The sequence below is a fragment of the Macrotis lagotis genome, chromosome 6 (assembly GCF_037893015.1).
Source record: "Macrotis lagotis isolate mMagLag1 chromosome 6, bilby.v1.9.chrom.fasta, whole genome shotgun sequence".
Lineage (NCBI taxonomy): Eukaryota > Metazoa > Chordata > Mammalia > Peramelemorphia > Peramelidae > Macrotis > Macrotis lagotis.
Genome location: NC_133663.1, coordinates 166,716,228 through 166,735,483, shown reverse-complemented (window position 1 = coordinate 166,735,483; position 19,256 = coordinate 166,716,228). Strand labels below are relative to the sequence as shown.

The following is a 19,256-nucleotide window of genomic DNA, read 5'->3' as shown; positions in this document are numbered from 1 at the left end:
ACCTAGCCGTGTGGCCTTGGGCAAGCCATTTCACCCCATTGCCTTGAAAAAAAATCTAAAAAAAAAAAGAGAGAATGAGACAAATAGAGAAGAATGACAATCATTCCCCATTAGATGAATGATCAAAGAAGATGAGCATACAGATCTCACAAAAAAAAAGAAATACAAACTATCAACTATATAAAAATTGCTTCAAATAATTAAAATGAGATATACACATAAAAATAACTTTAAGATTCTATCTCATTAGTATAAAATTGTCAAAAGTGCCAACTAAAGAAAACTAACAATTAATAGAAGACCTATGAGGGTAAAGGCACACTTATGTACTGTTGATGAAATTGCTAAATGGTGTGACAATTCTGGAAAACAACTTGGAACTATTCCCCCAAAGTCAGTAATCTGTGTAATACATTTTAACCTATTGAAACTGTAAGGGATACTGAGAGAGGGGAAGAGGAGAGAGAGAGAGAGAGAGAGAGAGAGAGAGAGAGAGAGAGAGAGAGAGAGAGAGAGAGAGAGAGAGAGAGAGAGAGAGAGAGAGAGAGAGAGAGAGAGAGAGAGAGAGAATAAGTAATATATAGTTTTGCATTCTAGTAGAGTTCTAAAGTATGGGTGATGTAATATGAAATTAAGCTAGGAAGAAAAACTGATGCTAGATTCTTTGCATGCATGGCTACAAAAGGTGAGTTTGATTTTGAACAAGTTCAATAGTTCAATTTAGGGTGCTCAGGAGGTATCCAGGAGAAGATGTCTAGTAAACAATTGATGTAAGATTGAAGTTCAGCAGAAAGATGATAACTTGACATGGATCATTGAGGCAAAGAGAGAGCAGAGTCAAAAATTTATGAAAGATTTCAAATTCAGAAAATTAGGACAATGGGACATTAACAAAAAAAGAGAATTAACAATATGAGGGATGTTGGGGAGGGGAGGAACATGAGTTCAGATTTGAACATGTTCAGTTTTTGAGAATGGAATTCAAGAGCAATGCTGAAGCTAGCAATGGGTTATGCTAAAACAAAACACAAGTATAATAGATAGAATGGGTTAACCTGTGCAACACAGAAGTGGGATGAGAGAGACACAAGAAAACAGAGAAATTTACGATCTCTTTTAGACAAAGGATTCCCCCTGGATTATGCCTGTGATGAGAGAGATACAAGGGAATAAGTTTACTAAAATCTCTTTTAGAAAAGGGGTTTCCTCTTTATTACTCCTGTGATGATAGAGATGCAAGGGGACAGATAAGTTTACTAGAATATCTTTTAGACAAAAGGACTCCTTTTGTGTTGCCTATGGGATCCTTTCTCAGAATAACTGATTTTTATTTTTATTATAAATGAAAGATATTTTAAATTGTAATTAGTGGTTGATGAAGATGAAGATGCAGTGTTTTTTTTCCCATTCATGTTCACAGATCCCCTGAAGTGATACAAATAAATTTAGGATCTTGAGGAGAACCAAAACAGATTCAGTTATAAGAGGATAAGTTGATATTAGTATGGATTGCCAGTTTGGAAACTTTCTATACAGAGGCTTAGCATTCCAGCTCTAGGCTTTTTAGCAGTAAATACCATGAAATCAAATGGACTGATTGTTAAAATGCCAGTACATAATTTTCAGTTCATTAGTGTTGCTATATTTGGCATATAACATGAAGAAATGGTCCTTCCTTTATAACTGATAAATATGAAGATAAGTGTTATATACTGGCTCAAAAGGGCCTGAGTTCAAATCCTACTCTGACCTTTTATTTTTTGGATGACCTTGAACAAGTCACAATTTAATCTCCCTAAGGTCCACTTCCTTCACCTGCAAAAGGATTTGATGCCGCTGACTTTCAATGCTCCTTCCAACTTTTGGTAGAAGATCTTATGAACCTGTGCTCAGTTAAAATCTGCCAGAATTTCTCCAGGGCAAATTATACACCTGAAATTTTTCTATTTCTCTTTAAAATAAACTAGGCACGCAAATTTTTCCTCAGCTGGAAAGGCCATTACTGTGCTCTTCCGAATAGTGACAGGAGAAGATTGGAACAAGATTATGCATGACTGTATGGTAAATATGACCTAATCACAGACACTGCTTTAATTTCAATCAGGATGGATCCAATTAGCAATCTAGTACTTCACAGTAGCATTGTTTCTTTGGATATAGAATAAAAATGGTCCTGATATTTTTGCCTTTAAAATTTGATTTGCCAATTTATATCTCTTGTCACATATACTTTAACTAAAACTTCCTCTTGTTATTTAAATCAGAGAAACAAAAGATCCCTTACTTCTTTGTTTGTTGACACAGGGTTTGTATTAATGGCCACCAATCAATTGGATGGATATCAGATTTCTTCTGTATAAAATTTAAATCCACTTTAATACATTTGAGACTCTTCAATATGAAAGACATAAATACAAAAAGTATCCTGATAGTATTAATAAAATTGATGAGGTGATCAGAGTTTAATCATCTTTAAAGATGATTGTGACACTTATTATGTTTATTTGTTAGGGAACTTTTTAAAAAAACTAAATACCATCAATTAATTAAAGATTTTGTAATCTCTTTCTCCCCCTTCCCCCAAAAAGGTTCAGCCTCCATTTTGTACACCAGATGATTTCAAATACTGGGCAACAGATTGTGGAAATTATGCTGGGGCACTTATGTATTTCTGTTCATTTTATGTCATCATTGCCTACATCATGCTAAATCTGCTTGTGGGTAAGTGATATTCTTTCAATATAAAATAATTTACCTCTTTAAATCTAGGAACTAAGATAATTGTACATAATTTTCAAGTAATTATTTGGAATTGCTTGGGGGGATATTTCATAGTGTTAATTATAAAGTGTTGACTCTTAATCTGAAAGCTGAAAAATCATTTCATGCATATGTAAATGAAAATTGATTACACATTCAAGTCTCACACTATTCAGCATAAACTTTAATTTTAACACAGTTACTCAGTTTGTAGGGTTAATTTTCTTAAACAAACACTCACGAATGTCTATCTTTGTATCCCCAAAATAATACACTTTATTTTTAAGATGATTAATTTTTGTCACCTAGCTGTGAGACCACCCAGAACATAACTTGGCCTTTACAAATCATACTGGGCACCCCCAAGTAAGAAAAAAGCCAATTGGCAGGAATTTGTATACACAGAATCTGTGTTTGTTCTTATAACCCTCATGTTTTGGAAAGGCAGAAGCTTGCATAAATAGCCTGGTTCAAAATTAAGATATGCCAACTTGGAGACCAGAGTAAGACCACTTTGGAAGTTTGGCCTACAATATTGGTGACAAAATCCATTATGTTTGATGTGCTTTTCTTTTCTGAAAAAAAATTAGATGAAATGTTTAATTGATGTTTTTTTTCTCTTTTAGCTATAATTGTAGAGAATTTCTCTTTGTTTTATTCCACTGAGGAAGACCAACTTTTAAGCTACAATGATCTTCGCCATTTTCAAATCATATGGAATATGGTAGATGATAAAAGAGAGGTAGGAAATTTGATTATGCTATTCTGTACTGTATATTCTTTTATATTTCACTCCCCAAAAGCATTTATTATAATATTTCAACCATTCTGTTCTCTTTCCTCTTGGTAATTGAAATGCACAATATCTTGATTGGCTCAGTAGGGAATCACTGACATTTTAAATCAAGAATTCATCAAGAATTGCTTTTTCTGTGTGGGTTTGAGAATAGCCTAAAAAATGAAACCTTACCTATAAAGGATTTAGTGAAATATCTTTGTTATGTTATCAAAAACCCTCACCAGAGCAAGAAAGTGACCATTTATTATGTTCATATTATGTCTTAAGCCCTGGGGCAAAAATACATACTAGGGCACATATGCATATTAAAGGATGCTAGACAGTCCTGCCCCCAAAGGTCTTATATTATAATGAGAAAAGACAGCTTAAAGAAAAATTAGAGGTGAGGGAAAATAGATATGATGACATGGCTAGAGATATCTGTCAAGGGATATGGAAGGCAGAGACCTAACAAAATAATGCCAAAGGTGATTTATCAACAGGGATATTTGAAGGAATGTAGATTTGACTTAAGTGAAGACATCAAGAATGGAGATGTCCAGGAAGTGCCTAGATTCTTTCTTCTCAACAATTGAGTGACATAACTAATGGCAAGAGTGTTGTCCCTATTTTTAGATGAGGAAAATTGAGACCCTGACAGATCATAGTCATAGAGTTAGCAGGTGGGACTCCATGTTTATGGTTCCTTCTCCAATAATTTCTTGAAAAGGCAGAAAATCCACAATTACTATTTAAAAGTTCTAATAGTTAAATATAATTGAAAAGAAAATCATTCTTTTTGGTTCCATGTGTTTTAATTATAACCAAGATTTACTCAAAGAGAAATGGGAAGAGAGTGAAGCTAGTAGGAAGGTAAGTGGCTAACAGCAAAACCTGGCTAAGGTAAGTGGCTAACAGCATAACCTGGCTAACACAATGTACAGAGGAACTGGAATTCATTCTTTGCTTAGGGAATCCATGTGGTTGTGTGCTGAAGAATGAGGACAAAAGCATCCAAAAGAATCTGCTATTGTTAAGCATTAACATCTGATGCTCACTTTAGGATACATATAAATGTAATCTTTAATAAAGTAGTGAAACATAAGTATTATGATATCTTTGGAGAAATAGTTTCTATTTCCTACCTGAAACAGAAGTCTGAGGGAATTACTTTCTTATAATAATGATTTACAATTTATTGCATCATCTTATTTCAGGGGGTGATTCCAACATTCCGTGTGAAGTTTCTGTTGAGGCTGCTTCGAGGGAGGCTTGAAGTGGATCTTGACAAAGACAAACTTTTGTTCAAGCACATGTGTTATGAGATGGAGAGGCTGCATAATGGAGGTGATGTCACCTTCCATGATGTGCTAAGGTATCAAATTTCATTACTAGGGCATTAATCATCCTCTGAATTAAATCTTCAGGACAAAACTTTATGTTTAGATCCATTTCAAATAAAAGATCATAGAGCTAGAGGGTGTTTTAGAGGTCACATAGTTCAACAACTCTTTTTTATTTTTTGTTTTTTTATTTTTCTTTAATTTATTCATACATTACTAAAATATTCTTGTGTAAGATTAAACATAATACCCCTCCCCTGCAAAAATATAAAACTTCATGAGAAATAAAGTAAAAGAAAGAGAAAAAATGTGTTTTAGTCTATGTTTTGATACTATCAGCTCTGTCTCAGGTGGATCACATTCTTTACCATAAGCCTATCGTAGAAGTTACTTCCATATTTTTCCATAGTTGCTGATTGTAATTCCCTCCATCCATTCCTCCCTACTACCATCTATTATATTTTCTCTCTCCTTTCACTCTCTCCCTCTTCAAAAATGTGCTGTGGGACAACTGAGTGGCACAGCAGACTGATCATCATCCCTGGGGTCAAGAGGACCCAAGCCCACATCCCACCCCAGAGACCCAGCAATCATCTGGCCCCATGGTCCTGGACAAACTACCCAATGCCAGTACTTTGCAAAAAGCAAAAAAAGAAATTATGTTATATCTGACTACCCTCTCCTCTCACCCACATCCTCCCTTCCCTCCTTTTCCCCCTTATCTCTTATTTCCTCTAGATGTCTATACCCTATTGAGTGTATATGCTGTTTCCTCTCTGAGCCATTTCCAATGAAAATGAAGGCTCCCCCTTCCCCCCCTTCCATACCATTGCAAAAGCTACTTGAAATATCTTTTATATGAAATATCTTAGCCTATTCTACCTCTCCATCACCCATTAACTCAAATTTAACAATATATTATATCTTCAAATTCAGCTCTCTCCTATGCATCATCTATAAAAGCTCCTTCTACCTGCTCTAGTAAATAATTTGGTTCATATGAGTATTATCAGTATCATCTTTCCATACAGGAATGCACGCAGTTCATCACCACTAAGTCCCTTATAATTTACCCTTCTCGTCCTCCCTCTCTATGCTTCATCTGAGTCAGGACTAAGGTTGGTTGAGCAGGAACATTTGAAATTCCCCTGTTTCATTGAAAGTCCATCTTTTCCCCTAAAATAGGATATTCAGTTTTGCTGGGTAGTTCATTCTCGGTTGCATTCCAAACTCTTTTGCCTTCCAGAATATTATATTCCAAGCCCTATGAGCCCTTAATGTAGTTGCTGCTAAGTCCTGTGTGATACTGACTGTAGCTCCACAATATTTGAATTGTATCCTTCTGGCTGCTTGTAACATTTTCTCTTTGACTTGGGAGTTCTGGAACTTGGCTATAATATTCTTGGGGTGGTTTTATTGGGGGGGGGGATCTCTTTCCACAGGAGATTAGTGATTTCTCTCAATTTCTATTTTGCCCTCTGCTTCTAGTATATCAGGGCAAATTTTCTTGCCCTGCTGAAGTCAAGATTCTTTTCCTGATCATGACTTTCAGGTAGCCCAATAATTTGTAAATTATCTCTTCTGGATCTGTTTAAAAGATCAGTTGTTTTTTCAATGATATATTTTACATTGTCTTCTAATTTTTCATTCCTTTGGTATTGAATTATTGTGTCTTGATTTCTCACAAAGTCATCAGCTTCCTTTAGCTCCATTCTACATCTGAAGGATTTGTTTTCCTCAGAGAAATTTCTTATGTCTTTTTTCCATCTGGTCAATTCTGCTTTTTAAAGCATTCTTCTCCTCAGTAACTTTTTGAACTCTTTTATCCATTTGACCTAAACTGGTTTTTAACATGTTATTTTCCTCAGCATTTTTGGATCTCCTTGACTAAGCTGCTGACTTGGTTTTCATGTTTTTCCTGCATCTCTTTCATTTCTTTTCCCAATTTTTCATCTATCTCTCTTACTTGATTTTCAAAATCATTTTTGAGTCCATAGCCTGAGTCCAACTTCTGTATTTCTTGGAGTCTTAAGATGCAGAAACCTGAACTTTCTCATCTTCTGATTGCATAGTTTGATCTTCCATGGGACCAAAGTAATAGTCTATGGTCAAGTTCATTTTTTTCTGTTTACTAATTTCCCCAGTCTCTGTCTGATTTTTGGGTGCTTCGTGACCTTCTGAGTATTATTAGGACATCCCCGCCCCCAAGCAAAGACCTCAGTATGTGAGGTTCTGACTGTTCTCCTGGTCTGTTGAATGACCACTAGTGCACCCCTCTGCCTCGGGGCTGTGAGGAGGGTCCCTGATCTTTGGGCGGGGGGACTAAACTGTGACCAGGGTCTAAATATGGCCAAAGCCCTGGAGTCCTATTCTAGAGACAGAGGACAGACCTCAACAGTCCCCCTCCACTCCCTTACCTTCCATGGGATGAACACTTGGAGCTTAGCTGTCTAGAGGTTTCTGTTCAGTGTCTCCATGGACCTGCTTCCATTTCCTGGGATCTGGGCTGTACTAAGGTCTGCAACCACTCTGAGGGCCTTGGCTTCACACTCACTTTGCAGAAGTCTCCCTGCTGATCTTCCAGGTTGTGTTTGATGCTGCTTTTGCTGCTAGTAGCCTGCTTTCCCCAGGAGGCTGAAGTTCCTTCGCTCCAGCATGATGCTGCCCCTCCAATGCCATGGAACAGAGTCTTCCCACTATTATCCAGGTTACCTTGGACTGAATAATTGCCTCACTGGATCTTTCTGTGGGTTCTGTCTCTCACTAATTTAGTTAGAGTCATGATTTTAAGGTTTTTGAAATATTTTGGAGAGAACACCTAAGAGAGCTTCTTCTTCTGCCACCATTTTGGCTCTGCCCCTGCCATTTTATTTTTTAATTGATAAAAATATTTTCTCTTCTCTCTCTCTCTCTCTCTCTCTCTCTCTCTCTCTCTCTCTCTCTCCCTAAATAATCATAATCATGAACATAACAATTTATGCTACCATAGATATGAATAGGGTCAAATTCCCTCTAGAGGGATATTGGGCATTTACTTAATGGCCTATAGAATAAACTGTCCTCTTCATTATAGTCTAATAATGACTTTGCTGAGCAAAGCCAAAAGAGTGAACTGAAACCCTAGGGAAATCGATTAATGGTATGGTACTATAGGAATTTGCCCAGTCTGCTTTGTGAAGATAGGCTTATACTATGGAAGCACATATAAAGAACTTTTATCATCAAATGAATACTCACACTTAAAAAGGTGAGTGTAAAAAATAGTTAAGGCTCTAAATGCAATAAAACATCTAACATTTCCACTTCTGGATAACTCAGATCAGCAGAAAGTTTTTTTCCTTATGTCAAGCCAAAATTGCATCTCTATAACTTTTTTTGCCTTTGCTCTTTGTTATTTTCTTACGTCCAGAAGTCTAATCCTTTTTCCATGTAGCAATCTTTCAAATGCATAAGGTCAAATACTATGAGTCCCTTAAATTGTCTTTGTCTAGGTTTAATATTCTCAGTTACTTCAAATGACCCTTTGTGGGTTATTTTGATGGTTCTCAACATTCCCATTGGCTTTCTTTGCATATATCCCATAACAATGAAACCTATACATAGTACTCCAGATGAGATCTAGGAACTATAAACTCTGCCTCAGAAGCCTAAGATTATCCTTTTCTATGCACTGCCATACTGCTGATTCATATTAAACTTGTAGTTCAGTAAATCTGTCTTTCCATGAAATGTTAGTCATTTATTCCTCATTCAGTGTACAGTAGATTTTTGAACACAGATTTGGCTTTATAATTTATTGCTATTAAATTTTACCTTATTGAGTATATATCATTATTCTAATGATTTCATGTTCTATGTGGTCCTAATTCTATTATTCAGTATATATATTAGATGCCACCTATTTTCACCTTAGGCAAACTAGAGTTAAGAAGACTCCTTTTTCTGAGTTCAAATTCAGCCTTGGACACTTACTATGTGGCCCTGGGCATGTCATTTTACCCTATTTACCTTAGATCCTCATCTGTCAAATTATCTGGAGAAGAGAATGGCAAACCACTTTTCTTTGCCAAGAAAACACAAAATGGAGTCATGATGAACTGAAGATGACTAGAAAACAACTGAAAAACAACAACCACCAATCTTCATCTCATTGGCTCCAGACATTCACAAAGTTCTGAAACCATCTTCCCATATCTCTTCATTTTTTCATATACATATATATATATCATGAGTGATATCACTAAATTACTTCCTAAAAATATTGTTGAACTTTATCTATAGCCATTTCCTTAATCTATTATTATGGTAACTTCCAAAAAATGGAAATGGGATTAAGTTAACATGACCTGTCCTTAACATGTTCAGACTAGCTTATATTCATCACTATTACCATTTTTAAATGCTCACAAATCATTCCTTGAACAATTCATTCTAAAATTTAGTAAGGAGTGAAGATTAAATGCAACATCTTCTTCCCATTTTTGAAAAGTTTGAAAATTTGTTTCCAATCCTGTTACCTTTTACATTATCAGAGAATGTTATAAGGTTCTTTTGAGATCATCTGATATGTCATTTTTTAAAAGATAACAAAACTAAAGGTCAAAGAAGAAAAGTGTCTTAACTATTTCATGTCATGTGGTCAATTGCTGGTAGAACTGGACCAGACTTGTCCAATTCTTATTGATACCATGATGTCTTCTGATATAATTTGCCATATTTTAATATTATTCTTTTCTGCATCAGTATGCTCTCATATAGATCTGTTGACATCAGAAAAAGTTTGCAGTTGGAGGAATTGCTTGCCAGGGAACAATTGGAGTACACTATAGAAGAAGAAGTGGCTAAGCAAACTATACGAATGTGGCTGAAGAAATGTTTAAAGCGAATCAGAGCAGTGAGTTTAACAGATAACTCATTTAGTTTTTTGGTTGATTTGTTTTTTACTTTTTCCATTTAATATGTATGTGGTGGGGAGGGGGTATAAAGAAGATTAGTATTAACTACCTATGACTCTAAGCCCTTTAAAGCAAGAGCCAAATTCTTTTCTGACTAATTAATCTAAGAATTCTCTCTTGAGTACATAGCTTAATCTGACCCATTCTGTTCTAATGATTACTCAAATTTAATTCTAGTTAAATTAATAACACTTTCTTCAAAACACTCCACTTCCAATTTGTTTCAAAAGCCTGCACTTTATAAATTCATTCACTGAGATGCTTAAATTTGAGGGATTTTTTAAAATAATTTTTAGATGTAATGACTATTTGAAAGAAAGTTATGTTAAAATATTTGCTACTTGTTTGACAAATGATTGTGAGAAACAACAATAATAATCATGTATTAACTACCCATAGTTTCTTGGCAAATGAATTATATCTATCATTAAGGAGGTTTCCAGCATATTTGTAATGTTTCATTTCTAGTAAAGGTCACTTGCCTTCAATTTCCCATTTCACTAATCTAGTGCAATTTAAATACATTTAGACACAAATATCTCTTTTTAGCATGATTGGATTGTGTTGTTACCAATATCTTGTAAGTATATTGTACACATGGGAAGTTCATGTCTCATATTACTGGACTTGGGGATTTTTATGATTCAAGAAGCTTTAAATCCATATAAGATTTTTGGACAGGAAATTCAAAATAGTACTTAGTGTTTCTGTATAGCATACATTTTTCAGCTTATTTCCAAAGAGTAGCATAGTCCTTTAAAACTTCAAAGTAGTGCATTGAGAAATAATAATGAGAAAAAAGAACCACAACAATAATTATTAGGACTTAGGTAATCTTATAATTATATTTTTCTTACAAAGCACTGTACATATGGTATCTCATTTGATCAATATCTAAACTCTATATAAAATCCCACTTAGGATTTCCAAGACAAAAAGAATGTACAGTAAGACTAATACAAATACCCAGATAAATATTGTGCCATAGACCTATTCATATTACTTTTTAGGGTTTTTTTTTTTTTTGCAAGGCAATGGGATTAAGTGGCTTGCCCAAGGCCACACAACTAGGTAATTATTAAGTGTCTGAGGCTGGATTTGAACTCAGGTACTCCTGACCTGACTCCAGGGCCTGTGCTCTATCCACTGCATCACCCAGCTGCCCCAGACCTATTCATATTTTTAACCTATCTGCATTCGGCCAAAAACCTACCATTTTCCAGGCATAGTACTGTGTACCAAGAATATAAGAACAAAGAAATAATCCCTTCTTACATTCTAATGGAGGAGATGAGTATATAAATTGAAGTAACAGAAATATAATATAAATAAATACAAAAAGGTAAGAAATAGTTAAAAATGAGATTGTTTGATAGGAACAAGTAGAAATTGGGGAGGATCAAGAAATACTTCATATAGATGATGATACTTGAGCTGGATCTATAAAAAAACAAAAAGAGATTTTTATCAGCTAAAGCTAAGGACAGAGACAGGAGATCAAATGTCATATATGGGGAACAGAGAGAGAGTACATTAGGCTAAATCACAGTGTGTTTGTGTGTGAGAATGCAAAGAGGCTAAAATGATATTGTCCAATAAGATTCAAAAATAATTTGAGAACTAGTTAAATAAAGTTTTAAAAGTTAAACAGATTTGAGTATAATATCAAATTATAAACTTGAGATTTCAGAAGGGAAGTTTGGAGGAGAAAATAAGGGAAGGAAAATTAGTTCAGTTTTAGACATGTTGAATTTGATATATCTCTAGGGCATCCAATTTGAAATGTCCAAACAGCAATCAGAATGTAGAACTGAAGCCCAAAAGGGGACTATGGAATTGGAGGGAGGGAATAAGGGAGGGAGGGAGGGAGGGAGGAAGAGAGAGAGAGAGAGAGAGAGAGAGAGAGAGAGAGAGAGAGAGAGAGAGAGAGATTAAAAACAGACATTTCATGCATATACGCTATATATGTATATATTTATAAACAAGAAGAGTTACCTGCATAGAAATGATAATTGAACTCATGAGAGCTGGTGAGATTATCAACCAAAAAAATGTAAAAGGGGGGACAAAGAGAGAGATTGGGAGCAAAAATACCTTCAGTTAAGAAATGTGATTATGGGGGGTGGCTAGGTGGTACAGTGGATAAAGCAACAGCCCTGGAGTCAGGAGTACCTGGGTTCAAATCCGATCTCAGACACTTAATAATTACCTAGCTGTGTGACCTTGGGCAAGCCACTTAACCCCATTTGCCTTGCAAAAACAAAAACCTTAAAAAAAAAGAAATGTGATTATCACTGTTGAACCAGCAAAGGTGACTGAGGAGTGTTCAGTTTGGGAGGGAGAGGGCAGCATCATGGAAATCTGTAAAGTTAGATTACCCAGCAGGAAAGAGTGGTCAACAGTTTCAGATTCATCAAGAAAAGAATGAGGATTGAGGAAAAGATCATGAGATTTGGCAATGATGAGATCACTAGAACTTTGGAGAAAGCAGTGTCAGTTGAGTGATGATAGTGAATGGGAATAGAGGAGATATTGTAAAATTAATCCTAGGCTGAAGTTTGGAAAGAAATAAGTGGCAATGGGACAAGGAAGTTAGGAATTAAATATCAGAGTACACTATAGAATTGAAATTTTCAACAGTCTCTCTTCAATGGATAGTAAGAAATGAGAGCAAGGATAATGGTCTCTAGAGAAAGTACAGAAGGGAGATCTGAATGAAGACAACCAATAGGTTTAGGAGGGATGAGAGGAAATGTAGAATGATACAAAATTATAAACTGTGAAGCCAAGAAAATTTAGGAGACTTGTAACAGTCTGGGAATCTTGCATATCTCCAAAACATCCAGACTTCAGAAGGTGCCAAAATTAAAACAAGAATTCTCTCCTGTTCTTCAAAGAAAACCTGCATAAGGAGCTTTCTAGTCCTTTTCACACTCCATAGTCTTACAAACTCTCTTGTTCTTCTACATTGGAAATTATTTGAGTCTAGGCAAGGCCAAGACTCTGAAAGAGGAATAGTAGAATAAAGAAATAAGGAGAAAAAGATACAGACAATAGTAATGAACATAAGCAAATTTATTCCAAATAAAATGAAATCCAAGATCTATGTGCAGAACTACTCAAATGTTTATGTAAATGACATGAAAGGGGATAGAAAATGTTCCTATGCTTCCAAGCCATCATTAGGTCAACTGGAGCCTTATCTCTAAAACTGTTAATGATAGCAAGTTAGAGGATAAGATTGAAAAGTCTTGACAAAATAGAACTGGTACACATAAAATGAAATTTTATGTTATCAGGCTGCTGAGTATGATTTTTTTTAATTTCCCCCTTTTATTAAAATAAGTCTGTATGTATATACATAGATATAAATGTATATATTTACAATATTTTTTTTGTCTTAGAAACAGCAGCAATCTTGCAGCATCATCCACAGCCTTCGAGAGAGTCAGCAACAAGAGCTGAGCAAGTTTCTGAATCCTCCCAGCATTGAAACAACACAGCCAAGTGAAGACATGAATGCTAATAACCAGGACAATAACATACAACCAGAAGTATGGGTCTTTATTTTTAAAAAATCATCTATTAGTACTGGTCCCAAAACTGTATCAGACAAAATGTCCACATTCCAAATAGCTGATTTTGAAGGGGGTAAAAATAGAAAATACTTACTAAACATTATTGTTCAAGTGTCTGCTGGTCCAGAGATTCCCAGTTTGTATAATATTAGGAACCAGTTATTTTTGTTTTTAAAAGTGCCTTATTTTTATGGTTTTCAAAGTAAGATTCTGTGCCCTAAAATGATAATCATGTCAGCTTTAGACTAGGGTTAATGGGCACTCCTAAAAAACTCTAACTTGTTTCCAGGGAGTACCTCATATCTTAAGAGAACACAGTTCATCTACCCTACATACTTAAAAATATTTTCATTTTGCCATAACATATGAACTTCTAGCAACAATGAAAAGCTTTATAATTGGCTTCCAACATACTTAAGTGGGATAATACACTAAAGGCTCATTCTTCCTTGGCTTGGCATTGGAATAGCATATGGATATACAGCAGAAATTATCTCTAGAACCTACTATTACTAGGACATATCAGTATTACATCTACAAACTCAATCATCTACAAGTCTATTAAAAAAAATCCAGACAGTAATCAGAGTCCTGGAGAGGCTTGTGCTGTTAGGAACAGCTGGCAAAGAAATCCTGTTCCTTTGTGATTGTGTAATTGTTATTCGAGGTTAATGACCTAGAGTAAATCCAGTATTTTAAGAAGGGTTCTCTGATTGCATGAAAGCTTTATGGTGTTTTTACAACTCGCTTGGGTTCTAATGATAAACCCATCTACCTAAAACACAGTAGACCAGATTTAGGTGTATCCTTTGTACCTTCAGAATGAAATAAACTGTTGATCACTGCCAATAGGATGATGATGACCACAACTGAACTTGCCAAAAGTTTCCCAAAGTCAGAGTGATGTGTACTAAATATAGCCTTTCAACCCATTTGCCTGAATTACCTAGTCTGAAGCAGAATTGCTTAATAGCTAATAACTGACCTTGGAATCATTAAGACCTGGGTCCTAGTCTTACCTCTGATACATATAAGTTGAATAACCATGGACAAGTTGCCTCTTAGTGTTTTAGGGAATTCTTAATAGTTATCCAATTCTTTCAGAGAAAGGAAATTCTTATACCAAGGAACTCGTGAGTCCAGAACAAGAACAACAACAATCTTATAGACAAAAATCTAAAATAGCATTACTGATTAAAATAACTGACAAGAGACAGGTAATAAAAGGACAAGGTTATGAGGAGAGAGAGAGAGAGAGAGAGAGAGAGAGAGAGAAGGACATAAAGGACAGTGAAAGGAGACTCAAATGATTTTTTTTTCATGTAAAAACAGGACAAGGCAACCAAGATCTCCTTAACCCAGAGCAATCTTTGAAACCAACCATGGACTGTCATGGTGGTTCAAATAGGTAACCATGAGGAAGAGAAAGAAATTCAGGGTGAATAAGTAAATTTAATTTCTTGGTTCTTCTCCACTGATTTAGACAAGCAGCCAACAGCAGCTTCTGAGTCCAACTCTGTCAGATAGAGGAGGATGTCGACAAGACTCTACAGATGTTGGAAAACCCCAAAGGAAATTTGGTCAGTGGCGGTTACCTTCAGGTAAGTCTATATCTAAATCATTCTTCTATTCAGGAATTATAAATGCATGGGTGTGTCTTTCAAAATGTTGATTTACATTTACAAATGTGCTTTGAAAAAAATAAAAAGAGTTATCTTCTTACTAAAAGAAAGCCAAAATTAGTCTAAAATTCTGGGCTTTCATTTCCTGATTTTATCCAATTGACAATCAAGGATCTTTGTATCCAGCTTTATCACTAAAAATATGTAAGATGGAGAGCAGAAAGAATTATTAGGGGCCTCCTGTTTTGTCTAGGCTTGAGAAGCCGAGTCTTGAAAGTGAGGAGGTCAGCATAAGTAAAGAAAAATAATGAATAAAAAGAGACATTTTGAGAAAAGAATGTACACAGTCAATTAGTTCAATATAGTAAAATCAAGGCTTTCTCCTACATTTCAGATCTGACTAGAATAATGGCAGTACCCATGACAACTATAAGGAATACATAAGGGAGGGAGAAAATAAATATATTTGAATGATAGTAATGAGACATCCATCCAGGGGGAAGAGGAATATATGTATGTGTCTCTGTGTGTATGTGTGTGTGTGTGTGTATGTGTGTATTGTGAATGTATATATACATATGATTTATATGCTACTTGCTTTGCCAACTTAAAAAGCACTACATAAATTATAGATATTATTTTAAAGCAGCTAGGTTGGCACTATTTTCAGAGCTCTAGACAGTTCAAATCCTGCTAAATATTCTTCCTTACCATCACTCTGTACAAATTATTTAACCTCTCTCAGCCCAATTTCCTCATCTGGAAAATGACAATAAAAAAATAGGATCTACCTCACAGATTTTTATGAGAATGAAATGAGATAATGTGTCAAGAGCTTCACAAAACCATAAAGCAATGTTTTATATATATATATATATATATATAATATATATGCATATATCTTTACATGTGTAACTGTATATCATACACCTATATACACAATATACACATACATATGTATACAGCTATTATTATTATTAAGCTCCCATAAGGAGATATAAAATCATGAATCTTCCAGAACTGGAAATGTAGAACTGAGTCATCAACATGTAAATAATATTTGAAACTTAGCACAGGATGAGACATTGTCCACAGAGAGGGCTAAGAATGTTCTATTTAAAAAGCAGGAGAGGGGCGGCTAGGTGGCGTAGTGGATAAAGCACCGGCCTTGGAGTCAGGAGTACCTGGGTTCAAATCCGGTCTCAGACACTTAATAATTACCTAGCTGTGTGGCCTTGGGCAAGCCACTTAACCCCATTTGCCTTGCAAAAAAAAAAACCTAAAAAAAAAAAGCAGGAGGAACAGGAAGGACACACGATCCCCTGGCAAAGAAACCCAGGAGGAGAATTTCTTTAGTAGTATATTTAGTAATGTAGTCTTTAGTATATGGTTCATTGTTTTGTTATTTTTCAAAGGCAGTGGGCAGCAGAGCACAAGTTTTGGCAGATTGTTCCACAAGCTGGAAAGAAGCCAACTATGGGTCAAATAAACCAAGTAGAAACAATGCAGAATTAGATTCTTGACTCTGTCATTTACTAACTCTTTGACCTTGGACAAGTTACTTAGTTTCCCTGTTCTTTAATTTCCTCATCTGTAAGATGGGAAAGAGAGAATGGATTCCATATTTCTAAGTTTCCTTTTAGTTATTAAGTCTATAATTCTATAATCACCATTTCTAGGCTGCTCACAGAATGTTTGATTATTTTGTCAAAGCAATTCTTGAAAACCATCTCCAGAATCAAAGGTCAAAGGAATTAAAAAGCTAAAGACGAGTCATGGATACTTGTCAGGAAGGAGCCAGAGCACTAGCACTATCTGGAAAGTTGAACACACTATAATATAGCTGAAGATCTTAATATCACACTAATGTGTATAGATACTTTGGGTTATCTATACTCTAAAGATGAATAGTTCTCAGATTTTGAAATTGACCATAAATATAGAATCACTGTCCTCCTTAGTGGACAGTGAAGGTTTTTGTGATGATTCATAGAAAAATAAAACTTACTTTGATTGTCTCTTTCTATCCAATCCCAACTTTCTCTTACATTCTCTCTCCTCTGTGTTTGTGTTTGTGTTTGTGTGTGTGTGTGTGTGTGTGTGTGTGTGTGCGTGTGTGTACAACTCTCTATACACACCAGTTTCTCCTTTACCCAAGTGGTAGGCTTTCATGAAAACCAGAATGTAAATACATTCTTCATGAGTTGATTATGAGACATTTTTAAATGGCATATAAAAAAGTATGACTAGTACAATATACAACAGGATTAGAAAGTCTTTTTTTTCCAAATGTAATGATTATATCACTGAGCAGAATTCACTTTCATAAACTCCGTGTAAGACAGGTTTGCCATAAGAATTAGTAGTCATATGAATGAATGTAATGTCAAAACTACTTAGTGGGTCTGCAAAAAAGGATTCAGAACAGAAAGTTATAATAGCATTCTCTAATTCCACAGCACCAAAACCAATAAGCCATTCTGTGTCTTCGGTCAACTTGAGGTTTGGCAGTCGCACCACCATGAAGTCAGTAGTATGCAAAATGAACCCTATGACCGACACTGCTTCCTGTGGTTCTGAAGTCAAAAAGTGGTGGACACGGCAGTTAACTGTGGAGAGTGATGAAAGTGGAGATGACCTTCTGGATATCTGAGTGCAAACCAATACAAATGAAAGTCTTTTTGTAAAACAGTTTTCAGATCCCATTTCCTTTCAAGTGAACAAACTGTAACCAATGTATGACAACTCCAACTTCTCACAGAATTGTTTTATTTTTTCCCCTTCAATCTATCACCATGCTGCCATTGATAATACAAAGTGAGCCTGCGCAATGCAACTGTATTTGGCCAGCTGGATATTTACACTCCCTAAAGACACTATGTATGATGATAATATAAGTAAAATTAGAAGTTATGTCAGCTATAGATCTTTTAAATATCATGAACACTAAGATGTATATTCAGATATTCCCTTCTGCCTTGTTACCTCCCCAAATCCAAGGAACCCTAAGAAGCCATTCTGTGACACAATAGAAATGGCTTTACTTTTTTTTCCCCCAATTCATCTAGAATTACTTCTCTTGGGAGAATGTATTATTTATGATTGATCTGAAAAGGTCAGCACTGCACTCATGCTAAGAGATAGTATTTTTACACATCACAAAGTCTGAATTTTAAAAGGTACATTCTCTTTTCTTAAATTATTTTTTAAATATGCAAAAAATTAGAAATCAGAACAAGTCAAATTCTAACCTCAGTCATTCTCACACAATTTCCCACCATTTTAGTGGAAATTTGTGTGTAAGTCTCAGGCAAAGAATTTTGCCTGTAAGGACTGACTGGCTTAAGATAAATCTGTAAATAGATAACTTGGGGACATAATTATCCAATTAGCTTTACTTCCATAAAGAGCTTTCAACAAATAACAATAATAATAATAATAATAATAATAATTACAGAAAACAAAAACCTCTATGGGGTTCAATTCTATAGGATTCAACTGTATATCACTATAGACTTCATTTCTTTATTTTTTCTAATCACAATGACCTGACTCAGTAGTGAGAACCTACGTGCTTTGTCTCACTGCAAAACAAATTTTCTGCCACCAGAATTTCCTGTGGAAATAATGGTCCCTGCTAAGAGTCTACCCTGCTCACAGCAGTTACGATACATTGACAACTTCTGTTCTTCCCATGGTCAGTAGTTTACTTCCTCCAAGAAAGTCTCAAATGAAGAATGCCTGGGAAAAAAATGGATTTGTGCTATTATTACTGGCCCTGGGAAGCAAAAGTGAATCTAGACCATATAATCCATCTTTCATAAGTTTTCAAGATTGTTATTATAGGACATTTCATACTTATTAACTGTCATTTTCTCAGTAATTTCTTGTTTGGTTTACTTTAAGTTGGTTCAGTTCTGTACTTAAAACTACTCCATTTGACATTTTTTGTATAACATCTATGATGAACTATTGATAGTCTGTTGTTAATAAGATTACTTTGTGACTGTGAGATTATGGGAAACTTCACTGTGGTCAGAAAAAAATTACATTTGGTTTTGTGTTTGTTTTGAAATTTACCTTTTGTACATAATTAAAAAAAGAGATAAACTCAGTTTATAAAAGAAACAAATCTTTGTTGTGAGTTACTCCTTTTTCCTGAACCAATCAATAAATAAATCATAATTATTTGCTATTTTTTGTCAAAATCCAGTAGTGGA

General features: G+C 35.0%; 1 protein-coding gene across 1 annotated transcript in view; it reads left to right on the top strand.

The window, feature by feature from the left end:
• NALCN (sodium leak channel, non-selective) overlaps positions 1 to 18,957 on the top strand; it is a 278,783-nt gene extending 259,826 nt beyond the window's left edge. Inside the window, exons 29-36 of the mRNA XM_074192773.1 lie at positions 1,968 to 2,061; positions 2,589 to 2,721; positions 3,387 to 3,502; positions 4,756 to 4,913; positions 9,625 to 9,775; positions 13,241 to 13,390; positions 14,898 to 15,015; positions 17,496 to 18,957. Coding sequence (XP_074048874.1) covers positions 1,968 to 2,061; positions 2,589 to 2,721; positions 3,387 to 3,502; positions 4,756 to 4,913; positions 9,625 to 9,775; positions 13,241 to 13,390; positions 14,898 to 15,015; positions 17,496 to 17,689 — 1,114 coding nt within the window. The 3' untranslated portion in view covers positions 17,690 to 18,957. The remainder of the gene's footprint in view (positions 1 to 1,967; positions 2,062 to 2,588; positions 2,722 to 3,386; positions 3,503 to 4,755; positions 4,914 to 9,624; positions 9,776 to 13,240; positions 13,391 to 14,897; positions 15,016 to 17,495) is intronic.
• The last annotated feature ends 299 nt before the right edge of the window (positions 18,958 to 19,256 follow it).